Below are 19,224 nucleotides of genomic sequence, written 5' to 3' on the forward strand. Positions count from 1 at the left end.
ATAAATCTTCTTTAAGAGTCCTCTTTTGCTATCTCTCACTCTCTATGGCTTTCACACACTTAGGAAGAAGCTTGAAAACAAAACTCGCTCTTGCCGCTCATTCCTTTTATGTGTGTTCTCAGAGGTCCCCCAGCATCTATCTGAAAAGGCTTCTCATTGTAGCCCTGCTCTTCACGATCAGGCCTGACAGCCTCCGTGGAGTGCCTTGTGAGAGTCAATTGTTAAATTTCCAGGAATTTTAAACATGGTCTTTATTAAAAATTAAATCATATATTCTGTTTCAGAGAGAAGTGTGTGTGTGTGTGTGTGTGTGTGTGTGTGATTAACCAAAGAATTTATATGCATATATGCATAACCATGGATGGGCAATAGTTTGGTGAAGGCCTGGAGAGGGGGTGGGAACAGAGCGAAGGGGACCGATGGGGAAAAAGGGGACATCTGTAACACTTTCAACAATGAAGATAAAGTAAAAAAAAAAAAAAAGATAAATCATTTAAATGTACAATTAAATACATTACATTTAAAACATTAAATGAACACTTATCACCATATCACTGTCTATGAGGGAACTGGATAAATGGGTCTGGGCTCCAGAGACAAATCTGGGATGGAGATACTGTAGTGGGAGTTAGAACATAGATTTGGGGCAGCTTCATGGACTGGCGACAGGTGCCTCCATATAGAAGGAAGAGGTGCTAGGTTCAATGCTCTGCCTTTGCCTTCTTAAAATTATTAATTTTCAAACAACATGTTTTTATTTTGCACTGGGCTGATCTAGGTGCCATCCATCCCTCAGAAAATTATTCTGTCTCATTCACCTACTTGGCAGCGCTTATGCAAATATTCCCCATTGGTTCCCTCAACACACATATTCTTCCCAACCAGCTCGCAAAATTTCCTTCTATTGTCCCTCTGTAATGCTCCCTTCTCTTTGCTCTTCTTTGGAAAATTGTTAACTTGCAAGGCATTAACATGTTAAGTAGCTTTTAATACCAATGTTTCTGCCCAGATTGCAATGTTCCACATGCTCACCTTTCAGTTTGGTATTATTTGGTGGTGCAGGTGGTTCTGGAATCAGAGGACTGGGTTTGAATTTTTGCTGTGACCTGAGGTAAGTTTCTTTGGTTTCTCTACGTCTCAATTTCCTTGTTGGAGAAAAGAATAGTATTTACCTCTGAAGGTTATCGAGAACACTGAATTAGGTAATCTACGTAAAGTGCCTAATAATGCCTGGCACATGGTAAGTGTTCAGTTAATGAAAGTTATAAAGATTATCTTATTCATATACGATGACTTAGGAACACCCAATAATCAAATTTGCACATGACACATAGTAGCCAGGTCTTAGGAGGAATAAATGGAACCCTGGCATTGATGAGCTGGAAGATTCATTTTTTTAAAACGATTTTCCTGATCCCACAATATGTTTGCCCCAGAGAGAACTTCATATTCTCAAAGCGCCTCGGTCTTCCCTATCTCACCCACACACGGATCTAACCTCCACAACAGCATGGATGTGGGCCCTTGGGCACAATATTGGCTGCTCCAGGACAGAGAATGGATTGGCAAAGTGTACCTGCCCACGAATTACTCCCAGCTGCAGGCAGCTCCCGGGTCCATCACTAGCAAGTTACAGGCATTGAAGACTCCTTTCCTCAATTGTCTCTGGCCTCTATGACTGGGTCAACTTGAAAGTGTACCTGGACCCAGGCACATTTGAGGAATAGCTGCTCCTTTTTCGCTGCTTTCTGGACAACACGCTGATCTTGTCCCCTGACAAGGCTTACATGTGTAAGGAGCCTGGCTGGCTCCCCCCGCCTTTTCAGCTAAACCCCTCCGCCTAAAAGTGGCGGTGCACCGGTTCTCTCAGGCACTAGCCCACCAGAAGCAGGATTGGATTAGACAAGCAACTGGAGGATGCACTAAAGGAAGAAGTGCTCTCCCACTCCACCAGCAGCTCCAGTTCCTCCTCCTCCTTATGCTTTAACACCTGTCAGTTTTTAGGACTTGCTTCTTTTTACTGTTTGCTAGCCACTGTGTGTGGGCAAAATGCAGCCATGCAACCTTTCTCAGCATAAAGCTATGCTTGTTGTAGGCACTCAAATACCGCAGGTTATCCTCTTCACCAACTCCTGCTTTTCCAACTCCTACCTAGCACAGTGCCTGGCAAGGTAGGCGTCCACCAGGCCTCCCTTCAGCCCCCAACCTCTCTACTTCTCTCGCGCCTCTGCCCCAGGCGGCAGCAAAACCCAGGAGGAGCCTAGGCCCAGTCCACTAAACCTGCTCCCAGCGCGGCTGCCGTTGCTATGGAAACGGCGGGAACTAACAACTCAGGTCCCAGCGGGGTGAGCGGGGTCCCTCGGAGGCGCTGGCAGAGGCAGAGCAGTGTGAGTGACGGGCCGCGCCTCCGAGGTTACTGCAGAGCCAGCAGAGCCCCCGCCCCGCTCGGTGTCCCACCCCACGGGACCTCAGCGTCGCTAGGGACAACCCCATCCCCCAGCCCTGCCTCGGGTCTCCCGCGCGCCGCCCGCCGGGTTCAGAAGGTGCCCCTGGGAGCTTTGCCAGAGGGAGGGGAGGCGCCGGCCACGGGTGGGGGTTGGGGGTGGGAGGTGGGGGCGGCGTGTCCTGGACGGTCCAGTCGCCTGTCTCTGGACGCACCTTTGTCGCTCATTTTTCGGCAAAAAAAAAAAAAAAATCTGGGTAATTCCAGCCAGAATCTTAATTGCCGTAAGAGCAAGCAGGAGATTGAGAGGTGAGGGAGCAAGGAGAAGACAATTAAGCTGTTTGCAAAGAGTAACGCAAACAGGATGGGAGAAATTGAGATTCATCTCTTTCATACCGAGCGTGCCCCCACCTCTCCGTCCTGCGCCCACGCGGCCGCGGTCCCTGGTGGTCACACCTGGGCTCCGCCGCGCGCGTGGGAGCAGGTGCGGCGCGCAGGGCGGCGCTGATTGGCCCGCGGCCCGCGAAGTCCGTGACGGCGCCGGGAGCGCTGCCGCCCGTGGGGCTCCGCGGGGCGCACGCCGGGCGCTCGGCCGTTGCTCGCTCTGACCTGGTTTGTCTGTTTCCCGTCCTTTCAGCCGGCGATCCGGCCAGTGCGGTGCGGTGAGGCCACGGGGCGGCGGGACGCCGGGCTGCAGCCGGGGCGTGGCGGGAGGATGAGCGGCACCGGCGCCAGGGCCAGCCACCGCACGCAGCCGGTGGTCAAGAGCGTGCTGGTGTACCGCAACGGGGACCCCTTCTTCGCGGGCCGCCGCGTCGTCATCCACGAGAAGAAGGTCGCCAGCTTCGACATCTTCCTGAAGGAGGTGACGGGCGGCGTGCAGGCGCCCTTTGGGGCCGTCAGGAACCTGTACACCCCGCGGACCGGGCACCGCATCCGCAAGCTCGACCAGATCCAGAGCGGGGGCAACTACGTGGCCGGGGGCCAGGAAGCCTTCAAGAAGCTCAAGTGAGTCCGCCAGTCCCACCGCCCGCGCTCTCTGGGTGAGGGAAGGTGTGCGGTTAGCACCGGGAAAGGGATGACCCTGGTTCCCCCAAACCTCAGTGGGTGGAGGGGCTGTGACAGTGCGGAGGTTGGTGCCTCTCAGCTCCTGCAGTTGGGGTTAGGGTTTGAAAACGTGACTGGAAAGGAGTTTCACTTGGGCGTCAATGGGAACATCTTAAAGCTTATGTGTAAGGAACAGGAATCTTTTTTTTTTTTTTTTTTTTTTTTTTTTCTTTTTTTTTTTTTTTTTATTTTCCTCTTAAAGTATTACAAAGGGTATTACATAAGTATCCTATTTCCCCCCCCCCCCCCCCCGCCCTTGACAAACCCCTACCCTCCCTTACCCCCCAGTGTCTTATGTCCATTAGTTATGCTTATATGCATGCATACAAGTCCTTCGGTTGATCTCCCCTCCCTCCTGCCCCCCAACTCTCTCTGGCCTTCCCACTGCAGTTTGACAATCAGTTTGAGGCAGCTCTGCCTCTGTATCTATTATTAGGAACAGGAATCTTAAAAAACAAAAGTGACCAAACGGATACTTGAGCATTTTCTTTCTTTCGTTCTTTTTTTTCCTCTTTCCTCTTTATTTATTTATTTTTCCTTCTTTCTCTTTTTCTTGGAACCTGGCTTGTAGTTAAAATCATTTTTAAGTTTTAGATACTATATAATCACCAGGGGAGAATATTGCTCTCTGCATCCCTACCCTCACCCCGTTTAAATTCTTTCAACCTTTCGTTCCAAGTAGAAATGACCACACCCCACTGTGACCGTCCTAGGACTGCTCACAAGCTGCTTGGTTATGCTATTGGCATACAACTTGGACAACTTGATTGGCTTACAGTATCAGTCTACAGGTCTGTCTCTAAGTACCTAATGGCTAGACCCTCAAGGACAGGGATCATTATTGCTGCTCATCCCGAGTTCCTGGCAAGGAGCTCGCTCAGTGACTGAGCAAATTGTGTTTAGGTCTCGGAGGGGAACAAAGATGATCAAAGCATGACTCCTTGTCTTTCTTTAGGAGTTTACAGTCTAGCAGGAGAGAGCCTACATGCACGCCAATAACTTACTGTAGAGCATAAAGGAATAAGTGCAATTAGAAAAACAACTCAAATTATGTGGGACTTCAGAGTTGAGAGAGATTATATCTGGTGTGGGTGGGTATTGTAGGGAGAATTTAATATGCCATAGGTTGTTTTCTTTTTTACAGCGTTATGGAGATTCAGTTCATGTCACATGAACCTCACCCATTTAAGTGGGTCTTAGTATATTTATGGAGCTGTGCAGCCATCGCCACACGTTAATGTTACAACATTTCCATCACTCCCAAAAGAAACCCTGTATTTCCTAATTCCCCTTCACCCCCTACTCGGGTAACAACTAATCTGCTCTGTGTCTTTATGGATATGTCTGTTCTGGATGTTTCATATAAAAGGAATCATACTATATGTGCCCTTTTGTTTCTAGATTCTTTCACTTCACATAATGTTTTCAAGGCTCATCTATGTTGTAGTATGTATCAGTTCTTCATTTTTTTTATCATTGTATAGCATTCTATGGTATAGATATGCCATATTTTGTTTATATCCATTAATCAGTTGATGGATACTTGGATTGTTTCACTTTTGGCTAGTATGAATAATGCTTTATGAACAAACATGTACAAGTTTTTATTTCTCTTGTGTATATACATAGGAGTAAAATGGCTGGATCGTAAGGAAACTCTATATTCCATAGTTTTTAATATAATATTTTAATTAAAATTCAGCTTGCGCCTCAGGATAGCAAAAAAAAATCTTTATCATAAAATCTGTGCTTGTGATCTCTGATTTTAACTGTATATAAATATTTCCTGAATATCGCTGAAGTTGTCTACGGCAATGTCATCCTTCCTTTCCTAAGTTTGTTTAAATTGAGTTCTAGGTGTGCTGCTTTTGTTATGCCAGACAATCTTTTTATGGGAGGTGAGGGATCCATTTGGATATGGTTTTCTGTTCCCTTAAAACTCCTTTAGTATATTTGTCTAACTTTGTAGAAAAGAACTAAACGAAATTGCATTTTCAGAGAATGTTAGAACTTAAAACTGAAAATCAGGAGACTTGAGAATGAGTTGTTTATCAGCTCCTTGGTCGGCCACTTGACTCGGCTCATCAATTTCCTCACACAGAGAGGGAACATCATATCTGCCTCACAGTGTTATGATAAAACGTAAATGCTATGCATGTGAATGTGTTTTGTAAAGACCAAAATATTACATAAATGTAAAGCATCACTGTGTCCAGTTCCTTTCATCATATACTTTGGTTATTTTCATAAAATAATTTCCACATAAAACAATGTCATGGGAATGGACATCTGCTTCAGAATCTACTAACAGTTCAAAATTGCAGACTCACTTTAGTAGTTCATATTCTCTTTTGTTTATGTGGCACCAGCTCAAAAAATAAAAACAGGTACAGTTTCAAACCAAATAGAAGGTGCACTTCAAAATTGCTCTTTATATGGAAGAGATTTGCATGGTTATTCTTGCTTTTAATTCATACACACACGAAACTGAGCTTGTTATGACAGTTTCCATGGTTAGTTTTCCATGCTGACAGGTGAATAGTTAATTTATTTGTGTTAAAGTAGTGGTATCCTTGGTTATACTGATGGAAGCCAAGAAGATTTAAATGCTGAATATATTGAAAGCTTAGCAGTTGTAAGTTTATATAACAGATGAACCACCTGGCAGAACAAAAGAAAGTCCAAAAGATATCCAAGTGTAAATATACCATTTAGAGCCTAAATGATGATGGGGAAGATAGCAATGGCGGGAAAATATTTTTCAAATGAAAATGATCAACTTGCTTCTTCAATTACTTTACTCAGATATTTTTCTAATATTTTTGAAACCATCATAAAACCTTCGTTTTATAGAAGAGAATTGTAGAAATTGTTATTTTCTGTGCATTTTTGGGAGTTGACTCTACTAGATTAATCTTGTGGATCTGATATCACTTTCTTGCACATGACAGACTTTTTATTTTATGTCAGAAATCAGCCTGCAGATTAGCAAAAGAGCCATTTATTGCTAAACAGAGGGAGTATTTACAATGCCTTAGGTAAATACTGTTATGTGAGGGAAACATATGATAATCTCCAGAGGTATAGATTAACTAAATCATTCTACCCAAACAAGCAAACAACAATGAAACTTAGCCAAAATTAATTATAATATAAACATTTTGGGGGAATTCAGCAATTATGGTAATTGAAGTAGAGAATCTACCTATCTATCTTTCTATCTGAGGTTATAAATTAAATGATAGATTTATACTTATTTTTATATTGAAGCATTTATTTAGCACCTTCTATGTATGAAGTGGAACCAGAACACAGTGATGGACTTACAGCTTGAAGTTGACACAGATATAAAATTTTCAGGTTGTGCTTATGCTATAGCTAAAGAATGATCACTATACTTAATGTCTGTAGCAAATTGTAATGGAATAACAGGGGTCTCCAAAGGTTAACTAGTCCACCCATTTGTCTGTCAGTTGAACCAATTACTAAACCATCCCATGTGGCTGAACATTTCTGTATCATTAAAGTGCTCTCTTAGGGAAAAAGGTTTCCCAGCCTTTCACAGTTGTTACTCTATTGCATGCTATCTGTACTTTTTTTTTAAAACCTAAAGTCTGTGATTAATGGAACTATTAAGCAGCTTTACAGACAAACTATTCTTTTTATCTAAATTACCATAAGAATTAGAAATACCATATACATAATTAGTAGCTAACCATTGCGGGAGAGGGTGGGGAAGTTCCCCAATAGAAGTATGTATTTCTAAGACGTCAGTTACATTGAAGTTTAGAGTACACATCTGTCAGCTCTGGTTGATGTTGCTGAAATAATTTTCCACTACTATAATTACTTTTAATTAGTAGCTATTGTTTTTTTGCTGTAGGTTTAAGTATTTCCTGTAGTTTGCTTTATTATTTAATAATTTTTAAAAAAGAAATGTGTATTACTGACTCAAACTCAATAAAATAAACCCTTATTGTTTGTTTGTTTTGCCCTGCAGTTACTTGGACATTGGAGACATCAAGAAAAGACCAATGGAAATTGTTAACACAGAGGTAAAACTAGTAATATTTTGAAGCTTTAAGCAAATAGCAGTGCCATTTTTGTGTTTCTTATGATGTGTGCAGAGACTTAGATGCTATTCTAATCATAACAGATTAGTTGTCTAATGTTTATAAATGGGATGTTATATATTTTAGGACAAAGCTCACTCTTTCTTGGGAGCATTATCAGAAATGAAGAGACTGAGTAGGTATCCTAAACATGTAGTATTAGACACAACATGTTCTTGTGTTTAGCTAAGTGTTTTAGCTATGTGTTCTCTGATTGAGATCCAAAGAAACTTTCCTGGCAAGTGAGAGGAGATTCTGAGCACCGTTATGCCAGTCTTTACTAAATCTACAGCCCTGTCTTCAATTGCTTCTGCCACCCTGTGTCTGAGATTGCCATGATCACTCTGACTGCCCCGAGACTTCCAAAAGACCCTGTTGATTTTCCCATGATGTCAGGAGAACACCTCCATTTTCATTGGCATTTGACGTTCACTTGAGCGTAACTACCAGAATCTTGCATGGAGGTTGGAAACGAATCTGATGAAATAGATTTTTAAAGCACTACTTTCTATATAGCTCCTGAATCCCTAGTGGAATTTTCAGATATTCTGTGGGATGTATTCTTTAGTTTGTGGGTGAAAAATAGATGAAAACAAAGTTTGGACAACAGCCTTCAATGTCCCAGCGAGACAGGGAAAATTATAGATCAACCCAGACTGTTATTCTGTTCCCCAGCCCAGCCTTCCCCTCTTCCCATTTTGACCCATGTAGACAAGTGCTTCCATGGTGTGCGGTGCCAGGCAAGAAATGGCTGGTAGAAAACGCGTTTCTCTCATTTGTAGTGCAGAGCCCTAGAGAGACTCCTCAACTCTCGCCATTTCCTCTTGCATCGTGTTTATACCCAACATAGGTCTCTCTAGAAAACAAACAAACAAAACTTCATAAGCAAAAATTCTAATTCTGTAATATTTGAAGAATGTGAAGTTAATTTCATTATTCAAATAAATTGTAGAAAGAGGTGCTAATCCCAGACATTGTTAAATATAATTAATGTTTATAAGTTAGGTTTACAATGTGTGTTAAACTGCTTATTAGTGAACGTGATAAGCTTTTGACTTAAAGTAGACAAAGGTATATGTGTTTTTTTTATTGCGCTTATGTTGTCACTAAAGAATGAGCACTGGTTAATATCTATTGCAAGTAGTAAAAAAAAAAAAAGGAGAGATTAGTGAATTAGTTCTGGATATAATTTTGTTCGAAGGATACACAACTATTTGAAGTAGGCTGTCTTGCATGAAATTGGTGACTGTACACGAATTTCTGCAATGGGATTTGAGATGTGTGACTGCTCCCAAAATGTGAGCATATATTTACTCTGGATTCCAGTGTCTTTGATGAAGAGATTGTGCCGGGCAAAGCACAACAGGTGTGCAATAAATTTTTTGAATATACTTTAAAAAAAAATATTATGATTTCCCTAACCGGTTTGACTCAGTGGGTAGAGCGTCGGCCTGCGGACTCAAGGGTCCCAGGTTCGACTCCGGTCAAGGGCATGTACCTTGGTTGCGGGCACATCCCCAGTGGGGAGTGTGCAGGAGGCAGCTGATCGATGCTTCTCTTTCATCAATGTTTCTAACTCTCTATCCTTCTCCCTTCCTCTCTGTAAAAAACCAATAAAATATATTTAAAAGAAAAGATTATGATTAACAATGGAAGCATTCACAAGGACTTGTGTTAATTTGCTAAGTCTTCTTACACTCTGGTGTAGTAGCTATTGTTTTCTCTTTACTTTGGACCTATGCATGAGCCACACAGACAAGCTTCTGATTTATGAACAGACATCTCACAGTGAAAAACCCACTGCTTATCTCCAACTAGAAGACTGTATCTCTTCCACTTTATTTCTTCCTGGTAATTCCCTCCCCTTCTCCTTCTCTCTCACTGCACCAGCACGCTGTAGCCTTTGATTTCTTCTCAGTCCTTCCCCAGAAAGCCTTCCAAAGGGAAGAAAAACAAAGAAGTAGAAGAAATTTAGGGATGCAAGGGGAATGGGAAGAGTTGGTGAAAAACTCCTTGTTCATGCTCTTCAGCACCTTCCCTCACCGCCCCAAGCCCCATGCTCCCACTTGCTCCCTGGGGCCCTCTCTCCCACTGTTGTCTGCCCAGACCTTCCTCCCAGGCTAGACAAGCAGTATGTCCACTTGGCACTTTGCATTCCCAGTCTTGATGGTCAACACAGAGATTCTCCTCCCCAGAGTCCACACCATGGATATTCCCAAAGCCTGCTTGAGCAAGGGGACCCCTGACTTTCATTGCCCAAAAGGGAGAGTTTTGGGTTCCTGGCATCTCAGAATGGAACTCTGAATGCATTTTCTCATAGAGATACTACTTTAACTGATGGTTCTACGGTATTATTATGGCTGTTTTAGGATAGAGCACAAAATAAAAAGGCTTTTGTGGGCTGCTCTGAGAACCTAACTATTGTGTGTGTAATTCTTTGTTGTGTGTAATTCTTATTGTGGAGAGATACCTCTCTCTTTTCCTCAACTTATTTATATTCCAACTTTAGAATTCAGTAAATTTTTAAGTTAGAAGATATCTGTATTCAACATTTGAGAACAGACTTGGTCAACACTGGACTTCCACAAAAGTTTTAGATTCTGTTTTTTATTATTATTATTATTATTATTATTATTATTTAAGATGGTGATTTCTTTTCAACGTTTGTGTCTACTGAGAAAAGATTACACACCTTGTTAAATACTGTGGATAACCACTATTCTTTGGAGTAAGATAACGTATTCTACTCCCAGTCACAGGGAAGGATTCACAGAATCACCTTTGAAGTGGATTTAGGACATAAGCTATAGATTTGGAGGGTTTAGAGTTGTTTCAGTGCAGTAGTAGCACAAACAGTATTTACTCCAAGATGTTTCAGTATGAAGGTGAGTAAAAGTACTTATCAAAATTGGGGGAATTTCTCTCAAATCTGAGGTAATCTAGTGCTGTTTGAATTTTCAGTGCCAGGCTGCATAATAAAACCCACCATACCAGTATACATGATGCAGTTATCCTAACTGCTTAAAGCACAGTAACTCTAATGCTTTCCAGAACATGTTACTGTAGAAAGACCTTCACAGTTAGATGGGATACCGTACAACATGTGGCATCAGGTCCCGGCCACCGTGGCCAAGGTTTTAGACGTGGCAGGCAATGTAGCAGTAAGGACTGGGAGTTGGCAGCATTCCTTCCCTCCCAGAGCACTCTCCCCCAAGTGTATACCGCATTCTGGTTGCTGTTTAGTTAATAATTTAGACATGATGTTTATCCACTTGCTGACTGCAGGTCACTGTCACTAGAATGTGCATGTCACCTTGACATGTGAAGGTCTTTTTGTGGTTCCTTCCTCAGGTTTCTGTCCCATGAAGATCATCTTTGAAGACACACTGACAGTACAGCCAGTGCTCTTCCTCTTCCTCCTGGAGAGTGGTGCATACAGAGAAAGGCAGGACTCCAATGGGCTTCTTCCACTAACCCAGGAGAAGCACAGGGGCTTATTTGGCCCACACGCCTGGCAGTGGGAGGAAAAGGAAGAGATGGATAAAAAGAGGGAGAAGAAAAAGGTGACAGGAATAAGACAAATGGGAGATGACTCTGTGGGGATTTGTCCTGGCTCTGGAGACAGCAGTGTATGCTCAGAGCAGACTTCCCTTGCCTCTCTCCACACCTGGCTTGGTTCTACTAACATTCAGATAAAGAGATCTTCCAGAGACCCCTGCATGCTCGCCTCTGCTCCTCAGTCATTTTGTACAGCTATCTTCCTGCTTCCCCTACACCATAGAGTTGTTTTTCTCATCTTCTGACCTTGGTAGCTCATCCCTTCTGTACGTCTTTCCAGTCCTCTCTTTGCCTCTCATTCTCTGATTGCATGGTGTATAACAACTATTACAGGGCACAGATGCTGGGCTAGAGGTATTCTCAGAGGACTGAGAAGGTACAAATGTGATAGGCGGTGTGTGTCAGCCAGTTTTAAATGGTTTTAAATATAACTGAACTTATTTTTGGCCTGTTTCTTTTAAAGTTTTGAGAGTGTTCTTTTCTATACCTTGACTAAGGGGGATTACTTAATACTTTTATGTGTGAGTGAGTCGAAGCCTATCTCTGACTAAAAGAGTGAAAATTGACTTGGAAGGGAAGAGACAAAGGCTGTTTTGCTATCATCAAGTTTGGATGATAGACACCGAGCAAGCCAGCTGAAGAGTTAGCAGAGAACAGTGCTTCTCCCACAGTCGGGCAATAGCTGTACAAGGCCTCAAGGGCCCCCTATTGAAGGGATTATTGCTTTCTTACTGCTGACACTCCCAGACCTGCTTTGCTGTAACCATATTTTATTGGGGATCTTTAAGTGCTGAACTGCCTTCACTTCATCACAACCCCTACTTAGCCCCCATTTCTCCTAATCTCACCTCAAACCTAAAGCAGTCCAGAACTGCTCTCTGCTTCCCTTACCCTCCACAGCTCTCTTCAATGAGAACCCAAACCTCACTGAAGGTGATCCCTGCCTCCCTCTTCTCAGCATCATCCGGTGGTTTCTCCCAGTGCCACCCCTTGCTGTAGTGAGGCAGCAAATCTGATTTTGGTGGGCTGTGAATGGTGGGTTTGCTCCTGTTCCTGGTAGTCTTTAGACCAGGGGTGGGCAAACTTTTTGACTCGAGGGCCACAATGGGTTCTTAAACTGGACCGGAGGGCCGGAACAAAAGCATGGATGGAGTGTTTGTGTGAACTAATATAAATTCAAAGAAAACATCATTACATAAAAGGATATGGTCTTTTTTTTTTTTTTTTAGTTTTATTCATTTCAAACGGGCTGGATCTGGCCCGCGGGCCGTAGTTTGCCCACGGCTGCTTTAGACGATCAGGCGTTAATATATGCAGCAGAGATTGTAAGGTAGATTGTAAGTCTCCAGGAGGTCTGTTCACTCTGGATAGTACCTAGCAGGAATAGGCTGGTGATCATTTTAATTCTCTAGTTTTGAATGTTTCTTATCACACAGTTAAGGGAGATGCCTGTTTGCCTCGTGCATGCCTGATTATTCTGTAGTTCATATATGGGTGGGGTGTCTCAAATAACTCTACAGTTATCATGGCCACTACCTGTTCAGATTTTGTTTTAGGGATAAAATCAGTTGTAGTTAAACCTCTGTGTCATACATTTATTGCCGTATTGGTATAATTTGGAGCTATATCACAGGACTGCTGTTCACGCAACAAGGATTGGTTGTGTACCTGCTGTATTCCAGGCACTGGGCTTGTTCTTGGGAACCAGACAACGTGGCCCTGACTGCGTAGAGCTTGTCTCTTTAGTCTTCCTTGCCTGCTGTGCTTCGATTTTAACTCTTCCAACATTGATCTTTGTAGCAGAACTTGGTATAAAGTAGACTTCTTTGATTGAGAAGTCATATTTTGAGGCCTAAACAGTTTTTGAACTTTACTATTAATGGGTCAGAGAATCATGGGACTAATTTTTGAGGAGTAATAACCACCTAATTTCTGGAAAAGTAGTTCCATTTTCCTGGAGTTATAAACAACTAGACCAATTATAACTTGAATTAACAGCTGTTGTTGTCCATCTCCTTATGATCAGGATAAAATTAGCTTAAACCTGCATTACCTAGCCTTTGCAATGTCTAACATTTTCCCCGGGATTTCTGTGAATTTCTGCAGGGATTCTTATCTCATTCATGCTCACATCTCATGAGCTTCTGTTTCCAAAGTATTAGCTGAGTTTATGGACTGAATTGTTCCCCTACAGGCTCTGTCTGTCTAAGACCCCACCAACTCAGAGGTAAAATCTTTCCATTGATGTCCACACAAACACTTTATTCCCACAGGTTTGTGTGTGGTGAAATTTACCTGTGGTTTGTCAAAATGGAGTAGGTTTTGTGGGTTGTACAGAAGTGTCAACAACTCAAAACTTAATATCAGACTTTTTCATTCTTAAAAATACCTTGGTCTTATATGTCAATTCAGTCTTCAGCTTTTGGTCTATTTCTTGCCCTCCTCTCTCTTCTTCTCCTCTGTTCCCCCAACCCCAGCCACTCCACCTAAAGTTTCTATTGATTTCTAGTACAGAACAATTTTATTTTGTTAATTTTTCTCAGGGTCAGCAGAAAGGGGTAATTTTTACCCCTTTCCTCACATTTATATTTAAACTAGTGGCCTGGTGCACGAAATTCATGCACATTAAAAGAGAATTAATTAGAGGAAATATTTCAATATTGCTATTTGCCCTTTCTCTATAATAGAAATGTCAAAGATGAAAGAAAATTAGTAAAATGTATATGAAAATTTCCCTCCTGTCAGAGTCTGGGGCATGCCGTGGGACCCAGAGTCAAGTCCCCACCCACCCGTGTGCGCCTCGAAATCGCATGAGACCCAGACCTGGCCGGCCCCACCCCCATTGGGTGAGATTCAGACCAGGCCATCCCCACCCTCGTCAAGCCCTGCTGGGCAGGGGGCACAGCCTCAGGTCGCCCGGCCTGGTGCTGGGGTGGGGGGACACAGCCTGAGGTCCCCCGTCAAGCCCTGCCGGGTGGGGGGGGGCACATCCTCAGATGCCCCGCCCCGGCCTGGTGCCACACAGCCTCAGGTCCCTGCTAATCACTTGTTATGGCTCCTTACGTGAACCCCACCTCTGCTGTGGGCACAGCCATCTTGTGTTATGGGAACCCTGCCTCTGCTGTGGGCACGGCCATCTTGTGATGGAGTGTGGGTCAATTTTTATATTACATCTTTATTATATAGGATATGCCAGTCATAGACACAATGCCAGGCAAGAAGAGAGAACAGAAGGTCATGCTCACCTTATTCTAAGTGATCCATCCACAGATAAGTGTGCTGTATATAGTTTTGAGAAGTGCTGCCTTGAAGAGGAACCTGCACAATGAAATCTGAAGTACGACCCCAGTGAAGGCCTTCTCAAGGAGGGGGAGGCCTCCTTGTTGGAGAAGCCTTCAATTGAGTACTTTTGAATACTCCCCCCTCACTTTAGATTTTCATTTATGGAGAACATTGTTTCTTCTTAGTGGGTTGAACACTGCAGGAATACCTTGGAGAAGAGGAAAGAGAGGGAGAATTTTTTGAAACCTCAAAACTTTGCCTTATCAGCATGGGTTTACTTCTGTTTGGTTATTCCAGTGAATGTCTGTAAGGTTTTGAATATCGTTATTAAAACTCCACATTTCAGTTTAATCATTAGGCATAATCTCTAATGAAACATACTATCAGATATGCTACTTAAAGGCTTTTGGTTGGGAATGGGATTCTAGACATTAAATGGGGTGTTAATTATTAACTTTATTGCAGAAAGGTATGGGGCTGTGTGGTTTAACTCACTAATCTTTAGCCTGGGAATTCTGGGTTCAAAGGGGGAACTACTAAATAGGTAAACTCATAAGTATTTTCTTCTTTAACTTGGGAAAAGATTTCCAGATTATGTTAGTCAGGTTTGCTAATTTATTGAAAAATCAAAGAAATAAAACCCACTTTTGTGAGTTCTTTCAATAATAATTGAAGCCCCTCTCCACTTGTTTATTTTACACCTTTCCCCCACCTCTCTAATGTAACAGCTAAGTAAGAATCATTTCTTTAAGGAGCCAGTTCACATCAATGGTCATGGCGATTCCGAGGTGAATCTGACCTTGCCAAGGCTCAGTGAAGATAGGTTTTCTGTTGAAGACAACTGGCTATACTGCAGTTTCTTTCATGCTTTTTTGTTTTACCTTTTTCTCGGTACTGAACTCTCTCTCTGTGTGTGTGTGTGTGTGTGTGTGTGTGTGTAATGTTTGAATAAGAGTGAGAAAGAGGTGCTTATATCAACCTGGAAAACACTGATCTAATGAAAAGTATCCATTGATAACACTAATTAGCACTGATAAAAAACTAAAAGTTTGGTGATTTTAGTTGGTCCATTAACATGCATCATGGAAGTTGTTCCAAGTATCTTGCATCCTCTCTATTTGGAAAGTAGACATGATTTTAGGAAATTGAATGTCTGTGAAATTGGAAGGCATGCAAATTAGAGCATTATAATTTTTTATAGTAATAAGCTGTTCTAAATAGACATAACTTTATTAAGCATTTAGTGAATAATTATCAACGCTTTAAGAAAAAAAAATAGAAAAAGTATCTAGTAAAATAAATTGCCAGCTAAATGTGTATGCTTAAAAATGCCACTTAATTGAAGTTTCAAACTATACTGAGTAAGAAATTTCAGTTAAGTCCCCACTAATATAAGGTCCCTTTGGCAACTCCGGTAGCAGAGAAGAACTTCTTGTTCCTATTCTGCATGAAATTCAGAAACATCGAAGGTGAAATGTTAGGACTGTGTAGTATGATTTGAAGTTCTGCCGAGCCTCACCAGGCTTCTGATTGATGGGTACTTGTGCACCTACTTACTAGAAAATCACCTCTTCAGTTTGCATTTTAGGATCATTGTTTGAAGGAGCTCAGAGGGAGCTGATGGAGCTTCCTGGTGAAGTCAGGATTCTTCATCATGGGAGTATGATTATTTTGACAGGGTCAGAGTAACAGGAAAACATGCCTACATACATAGCAAAGTATAGCCAAGGAAGACAAAGTATGGTCTACCATTTATTGCGCATTACTTATCTATGATTTCCCATTTTATCAAGAGTACTTATTAAGAGCCTGCAGAATGCCAGGCAGTGGGCTAGATTCCAGCCATAAAGATGTAAAAAGACACTGACCACGTGTGAATCAGACATTCTAACAAAGTAATTGTTGTAGAAGGACTCTGAAAAAAGTTTTAAGAAAAACTATAAGCCCTGGCCAGGTGGTTCAGTTGGTTGGAACATTGTCCCATACACCAAAATGTTGCAGGTTTGATTTTCAGTCAGAGCACATACCTAGGTTGGGGGTTCAATCAATAAAATTGTAAAATCAATAAAAACATATCCTTAGCTGAGGATTAAAAAAATAGAAAAGCTATAAGAAAAAGGATAAAGTGACTGAAAAACAATACTAGAGATAGTTAACCCAAGGGAAGAAAATGATTTATTTGGACCTAGTTAATTATTGGCTTCAGTGTTTATAAAGGATATGGTGACTAGCGCTTCTCCATCACTCCTGGTGCCAAAAAGGGAGAAACAAAATTAAGCTGTGCTGTTGATTGAAGAGAGGAAACTCCCCTCTTTAAAAAAATCTGGTGGACTACTAGACACTCACTAAAAGAATTACATCTTCTTTCTATTATAAATTATAAATATATTTTTCTGTCTTGCATAATTCAGTTGTATACCAAGATGATGGAGATCAATGAAGATCGATTGAACTTACAAAATACCCTCTAATATAAGTTTTTGTGAGTTATATTTGCTGCCAGAACCTTCCTGGGGAGCCCAGAAGGACCACCACCCAGGTTGTTAACCCTCTTCCGTGGAGGAAGCAATGTGTGAGAGAAAACTGGGGGAGTGAATGGCAGAAGTCCATGTTGGTCCCTTCCATGTTGATTCCTCAAGTTTCAATGTCAAAAATAAGCACGTAGTGCTGTGATTTGCTGGTACTTCTAGCCAGAATGTTTTGAGTCTGTGTGTGTGTGTGTGTGTGTGTGTGTGTGTGTGTGTGTGTGTTTTGATTGATTGAAGCAACACCATGAGAATAAAGGGTTTGGAGAATATTCCTGGTCTGGAGTCTGGATTCTGTATTTAGAACTGAAGGTCACTTAGCATCCTCCACAGATGTAGCAACCATCCAAAGGGATGTTTTAATTTTTTTCCACATGTGGTACATCCAGAAAGGGAAAATCCAAGAAAGGGATATATTATAGGATAAGAAAAGTGAAACTCAGAGGAATCAGTAGTAAGAAACAAGTACCTAGCCCTGACTGGTTTGGCTCAGTGGATAGAGCATTGGCCTGTGGACTGAAGGGTCCTAGGTTCGATTCCAGTAAAGGGCATGTACCTTGGTTGCAGGCACATCCCCAGTTGGGAGTGTGCAGGAGGCAGCTGATATATGTTTCTTTCTCATCAATGTTTCTAGCTCTCTATCCCTCTCCCTTCTCTCTGTAAAAAAAATCAATAAAATATATTTAAAAAAAAACAAACGAAAAAAAAAGTACCTAGATTCATCTGTGGTAATACATTGAATTTTCACTAGAATATAGGAACTGACCAGTTTAGGCAATTTAAATTTTATTTCTCTCTAATTTAGAATAAATTCTCTCTCTCTGTGTTGTGTTTTGCAGATCCAGAGTAGCACAGAGCAGCATTAAATCCTTGTGCTTTTTTTCTGGTGGAGTAGCATTGTGAGAACACTGTGCTAATGAAACCAAGGACTAGGCTTAGACCTCACAGGACTCAGCCCCTGGCCCCAGACTAGCCTCCAACAGTCTACAGAACGTTGTCCTTTCAGGGGTGGTGTTGGTTAAGGCATGCACAAGAGTGTATGTGTAGTTTAGCTCTCACTGGTCACCATACTGCAAAAACATATTGGATAGTCTTATCTTTGTGTACAAAATAATACATATTTCAGTGTCCTTCAGAATGGCTGGATGAAGGCATTTGTTAAAGCCAGGGCTATTTATTTGCCTTTGGTTGATCTCATCATGAAGGATGAAGGTGGTGTGCCTCAGTGTTTAGCTTGGTCAACAATGAAAATTCCCATTTGTCATTGTGAAAGACTCCTTTTTAAGCAGCCAGCCAGATCCAGCTCAGATGTCACCCATGATTACATAGTTTGGATGTTTGGTTTGTTGAAATAAGGTTGATTTCAGCCCATCTGTTAGCTGGGGGCAAAACTGAGTGGTAAGGGGATTGTGGGAAAGAGAAAACTAAATTGACTTGTTATATTTGCAATGTCTAATGTTTAACTGGAACATTTCTCTCTAGGAAATTTCTAAAGGCAGTCTATGCTGCTTTGTGTGTGTATCTGTGCTTTCTCACCTCCTGGCAGTAAGTATTTTTTTTGAGTTTCAAATATTTATGGACCTCCATGGCCATCTTTGCTATTTCAAATGATATAACTTAATGTATAGAAATTGTTATAAAACAAGTCATCTAATATCACCCAAGTTGCATGTTGTAAATTTTATGCTAATTGATAAAACTCCTCATTCACAGCCTGTTTTCCTAGAAGTGAGCAGATAACACATATTCCAGTACTACCAATTTTGCATTAGCTAGTATGGAGTTTTCCACAGCTGGTTTTCAAAAACTAGATTTAAAAAATAATCTGAAATATCAGTTTTAAAATTACACATATATATTTTACTATAGCAAAGACATTATTTTAGTATGGTTTTTGCAAATGTATAGCTTGTTTCTCATGAATGCTCAATTGGCTGATATTTAATTTAGTCAGGTGGTATATGAAAATTGGATTAAATTACCTTTCTCCCAGCTGGCATTTCTCCTAATCAGATTGCTAGTCTCTTATGTTATTCTTTGTTTCAAATATTTAATCAATGATATTGATTAACTTTGTCTGGCTGTTCTCACCTATTTGTCAATCTGAACACAACCATGTGCATATGTAATGAAATGTAGGCAATGGAATTTGTTGCTGGGAATTTTCAGCAGTTTTACTTAATGACTCATATTTATT

The 19,224-nt window shown here is 41.6% G+C and overlaps 1 protein-coding gene across 2 annotated transcripts in view; it reads left to right on the forward strand.

The window, feature by feature from the left end:
* Positions 1–2,688: 2,688 nt before the first annotated feature.
* DCDC2 (doublecortin domain containing 2) overlaps positions 2,689–19,224 on the forward strand; it is a 189,677-nt gene continuing 173,141 nt past the window's right edge. Inside the window, exons 1-4 of one of the 2 annotated variants that reach the window (XM_070405644.1) lie at positions 2,689–2,752; positions 3,081–3,451; positions 7,551–7,605; positions 18,510–18,572. In XM_070405644.1, the coding sequence (XP_070261745.1) occupies positions 3,159–3,451; positions 7,551–7,605; positions 18,510–18,572 (411 nt within the window). In that variant the 5' untranslated portion in view covers positions 2,689–2,752; positions 3,081–3,158. The remainder of the gene's footprint in view (positions 2,753–3,080; positions 3,452–7,550; positions 7,606–18,509; positions 18,573–19,224) is intronic. The other variant, XM_070405645.1, reaches the window with a different exon arrangement.

This window comes from Myotis yumanensis, unplaced genomic scaffold (assembly GCF_028538775.1).
Source record: "Myotis yumanensis isolate MYYU_CA2020_CCGP unplaced genomic scaffold, mMyoYum1.0.hap1 SCAF_2, whole genome shotgun sequence".
NCBI lineage: Eukaryota > Metazoa > Chordata > Mammalia > Chiroptera > Vespertilionidae > Myotis > Myotis yumanensis.